The sequence below is a fragment of the Priapulus caudatus genome, unplaced genomic scaffold (genome assembly GCF_000485595.1).
Source record: "Priapulus caudatus unplaced genomic scaffold, Priapulus_caudatus-5.0.1 Scaffold1155, whole genome shotgun sequence".
Lineage (NCBI taxonomy): Eukaryota > Metazoa > Priapulida > Priapulimorpha > Priapulimorphida > Priapulidae > Priapulus > Priapulus caudatus.
Window position 1 is genome coordinate 6,649 of NW_014578216.1, and position 4,738 is coordinate 11,386.

At 39.4% G+C, this 4,738-nt stretch overlaps 1 protein-coding gene across 1 annotated transcript in view; it reads left to right on the forward strand.

Moving 5' to 3' along the window:
- Positions 1-835: 835 nt before the first annotated feature.
- LOC106815603 (nuclear transcription factor Y subunit gamma-like) overlaps positions 836-4,738 on the forward strand; it is a 5,575-nt gene continuing 1,672 nt past the window's right edge. Inside the window, exons 1-5 of the mRNA XM_014820085.1 lie at positions 836-1,064; positions 1,963-2,148; positions 2,426-2,518; positions 2,779-2,955; positions 3,229-3,345. Coding sequence (XP_014675571.1) covers positions 933-1,064; positions 1,963-2,148; positions 2,426-2,518; positions 2,779-2,955; positions 3,229-3,345 — 705 coding nt within the window. The 5' untranslated portion in view covers positions 836-932. The remainder of the gene's footprint in view (positions 1,065-1,962; positions 2,149-2,425; positions 2,519-2,778; positions 2,956-3,228; positions 3,346-4,738) is intronic.

The following is a 4,738-nucleotide window of genomic DNA, read 5'->3' on the forward strand; positions in this document are numbered from 1 at the left end:
GCATTTGCTTTCATACAAATGAGACAAATATGGCGGCGGATGGCGGCAGATTTCAAAATAATGCCTTAGGAAATAAATGCACGATTTGAGAGTTTTGATGAGCTAGAAAACACTCGGATTAGGTATGAAAATGGACATTGTTGTAAACTATACATCAGAAGATCGCAAATAATTGCCTCAGACCTCAAACAAACGCCAAAAAGGGGCTTTAACGAACGACGGCTACCGTACCTCCAGCGACTTCGAAAATAATGTGTATGCACTCACACCAACACTCTTTCTTAAATTATTATCTTTTATAGGATATCCAACAAATTTGTGTGTATTGTTGGTACATGACAAAACACGTGTACAATATTTTTCAAAGCTTACATTTTTAAAGAAATTGGTTTTATATGGATTTACTCGTCTTTGTTAGTCAGAAAAACCAGTTTACCATGAGATGGTAAATACTATGACAGATGGCTGGTAACCTCAACATTTTCATGTCCTAAGGTACTTATGCAAAGATCAAGGACAAATTATCAAGGGATGCAAACTAGACGAACAAAATCGTAACGTTTGCTCTAGTTCTTCGCTATCTGCTTCATGGCTATCAGAGGCTCAAAAATATTAAATATATTTCATTTTGTGAAAGTAAGAAAACCCCCTTAAAAACAATATTTTCCCAAAGTTACGATCATTGTCAGTGGCTATGGGTTGCTTGCTCATTCCAGAGTATTAAGGCTGGAGCTGTTACAAATGTGTAACTCTGCTGCTGGTGCTGTATAGATAAATTGTTAGCTATATATCATAAACTTCTAATGTGCTATTCCATGTCCTTTTCTACTAGGTAACTGACTGAAATTTTGGCAAGGCGTACTGGTCTACAGACACTTATTTATTCGATAAAGTGCATCAGGGAAAAGTTTTCCTGACTTGAATATTGAGGCATGGGAGATATCCAGAATGATGGGACCTTCACTACAGATGGAGCCACTGGAACACAGGCCATTACGGAAGCACAGCAAGAGTTACAGAACTTTTGGCCAAAGCAGCTTGAGAAAATAAGAAACTATGGTCAAGTAAGTGTGGTATTCATACATCTAGGTGTACTTTAGACTAGTTGGGTATTACACTTGGTCAATACATCTAGTTTTACACCTTGCAATTTTTTCAAGTTAAAAATCGCAGTATACTTTTCGTCTGTCATGTTGTGTTTGGTGTAAGAATGTTGTCGAGGTGACCAGATAAGCTTTAAGCCTCATGAAGTCAATTGTTCAATCTCTGCGATCCCTACAATAATTTAAGGGCCCCAGCTAGTTACTTAGCTTTAGTAATAAGGTTTTTATCGCTGCTTCACCAACCTCACAGCCGACTACTAAGCATGTACATTATCCATTTTGCCTTACCTTGCCCCTTATCCCAACCCTGTCTTTAGCCTCCGCACTGATCCTACACTTGTGCTGCCCTTCTCTCCTTATATCCCACATAAATTCTTCACCGCACCACATGGTACATGTAGTCAGAGTTTGTACATGAGTCCTAGAAAACCTGGAAAGTGCTGGATTTGAAAATAAGATTTATCTAGTTCTTGAAAATGAGCTCGGTCCTAGGGATTCCTAGAAAATAGGTCATTATGATAAATAGTTCTGAGAACTTCTAAAAATAAGATATTAGTATGATTGCTCCTGGAAAGTCCTGAAAATTGTCAGAATTTCACCAATGATAATAAGAAATGTAATATACTGAAGGTAAGCCATGTTTACTGTCTGAGAAGCAACACGTTTTGCCTGAGGCAAGAAATTCTTCAATAATTGTACATTCAAAGATATGTTGTACAAATATTGTATTTGGTGTAAATTTTGAGGTCCTAAAGTAGGAACCTTCCAAGTCCTGGTAAAGTCCTGGAAAAATGTTTTCCCTACGGTGTATGAAGAAGCCTGGTAGTGTAGGAGGCTAATGATTCGTTGCATATTGCAGAGCGAGTTTAAGGTACAGGAGCTGCCGCTTGCTCGCATAAAGAAAATCATGAAGCTCGATGAGGATGTGAAGATGATTAGCGCGGAAGCCCCAGTGTTGTTCGCGAAGGCCGCTGAGATGTTCATCGAAGAGCTGACACTGCGAGCGTGGATACACACGGAGGACAACAAGCGACGTACACTGCAGGTGTGATGCATGTTGCAATCATTCTTCAATTGTCCCTCGTGACTGTCATCATAGTTATTATACTTATCATTGTAAAAATGTAATTTATTTTACATAATACATATCATATATTAACAAAATTATTTATTTTATTGTTATTGTTGTTATTGTAGTAATTATTATACTTGGTACTATTATTTATTCATTCTCAAATAATGCGATGGTGCAGTTGTCAATTGTGTTTTGAAGAGCGTGATACAAAATTGCAATAGTAATAATATGTTTTGCCTCTTTTCAGAGAAATGACATTGCCATGGCTATCTCCAAGTTTGATCAGTTTGACTTTCTTATTGACATTGTACCAAGAGAAGAAATGAAACCAACCAAAAGGGTACTGTCTTATTGCTGTTGAAGAGTGTGTGAACAATAAAATTTTCTGTAATTTCTAATTGACATGTGAACTGTAGAAATAATACGGATTACTATAACTCTTGCAACTCAATAGCAATGGAGATGTTGTTTGTAGTGAGTTCTCATGTCAGTTTTACTGTGATATGAATATACTTTTAAATGACAATTTAAAAAAATGTTTAGCGAGTTTTGATGGCAATTGTACTCGGATTAGAATGCCTTTTTCGCGTTGTTTTGCAGGAGGAAGGGTCACGGCAGGCTTCAATGATGCCAGAACAAGTGCAGTACTACTTCTCGCTCGCCCAGCAGACGAATGCAGCGCTTCAACAGCAGCAACAGCAACAACAGCAGCAACAGCAGCAACAACAACAGCCCCAGCCTCAGCAACAAGTTGTCGCAATACAACAACCTGCAGAGGTGAGCACGTTATCAATGATTTTAGCCATCACGTGCAACACATCCTAAATTTCGGTGATAAGTTTTGGGAAGAGAGTTTAGCATGGTGTAAGTCAATCTAGTTTACGCATTAGATAACTGCATGTAGCTCTCAGACGAGGCTGTCATTGCTGGTGGTTTACAGTCGGCCTGTTCTTTATTTAACGTAAGCCCGCCTATCAACAGTCGAAGTATGCACGTGATTCCCTGTTACTTCTTGCTGTCCGGTTCTTAGCTGTTTACATTTGTGTACAGGCAGAGGCAGTACAGCAACAGACGCAGGCAAGCCAAATTCTTCAGCTTCCCTCACAGGGTCAGACACAGGTTGTACAGCAGGTGGTGACCAGCACAGGGGAGGTGCAACAAGTACCTGTGAGTATCTACCATTTACTGGATAATTAGTGAAGACCGTTAGATATCATTAATAGGAATTATTAGGAAAACATTGTAATATGTCGTAGTTGCTTTGTTCTTTATAGCACTACCGGAGAGTGGTGGACCTATTCTCCTCCACAGTACCAGTTGAATATACTTCAGTTTATGTTAAATATTGCCAATTGACTGCCCAATTGCTATCTACTATACTGATTGAATGCTACTTTGCAGCTGCCTGATCAATGTTTTGTCGAGTACTAACTGATCATTGCACTTTCATCCACGGTACCAGCTGACCATTGTTAACCCTCTAGCGACCACTTATTCACCGGTGGATCAGATAATTCGGAGATCCATAAGCAATATCCAAGTTTTACCACTTTTAACCAATGATGCAGTGATGGATCAATATTAGCAAGAGCGTATTAAGAAGGAGAGCATACAACGGTGAAATGCTGAAACCATGTTGCAGTATTAGTCGAATTAAGAAACTTCCCATTTTATTTTGACGATTCTTTGCAGTATTATTGATCAGCTGTCCTACCTGGCTAATATAAAACAAACCGCTTGTCCCTATGATACTCCTACGCTGAGATAATGAGCGGCGAAAATCTGGTATTTTTGCCAAAAACCGACTCGAGATCCCGGTTGGCTGCGACCCTCTCTCGCTTTGGGATAGCTTCGGGAAACCTCGCATATTTCCGTCAATGATTGACAAATGGAATGAATGACGTCTGTTATTGATTGCCATAGTGATGACCCCCACCTGTGCCCACCTCACGCTGGATGTAGTAAACTCTGTAGTACTGAAGTAATGAGTCAGCGCTACCATGGCTCTACACAGCGGCGACCGGAAGCAACATACTGGCCACAGAACGAGAGAGGGTCGCAGCCAACCCGGGATCTCGAGTCGGTTTTCGGCAAAAATACCAGATTTTCACTGCTCATTATCTCAGCGTAGGAGCATCGTAGGGACAAGCGGTTTGTTTTATATTAGCAAGGTAGGACAGCTGATCAATACTACCGCAAAGAATCGTCAAAATAAAACTGCCAGTTTCTTAATTCGACTAATACTGCAACATGGTTTCAGCATTTCACCGTTGTACGCTCTCCTTCTTAATAGTAATAATACGCTCTTGATATTAGTGTACAATCAAAAACTCACAGATGGCTCCACTGGCTGATCAGCACTACACATCAGGGGTCGAAATTAGATTTTTATTATGGTATCCATTCGGGATACCAGGTATTGAAATCTGGTATCCCCCCAAAAGATCTGGTATCCCGGATTTTTTTGGATAGTAATTTCAACAATGTTGGTATCCAAAATCTTGAAATATGCAATAATAGCATTTGAAAATTATTAATATGTATTATGTAATGTAATTAA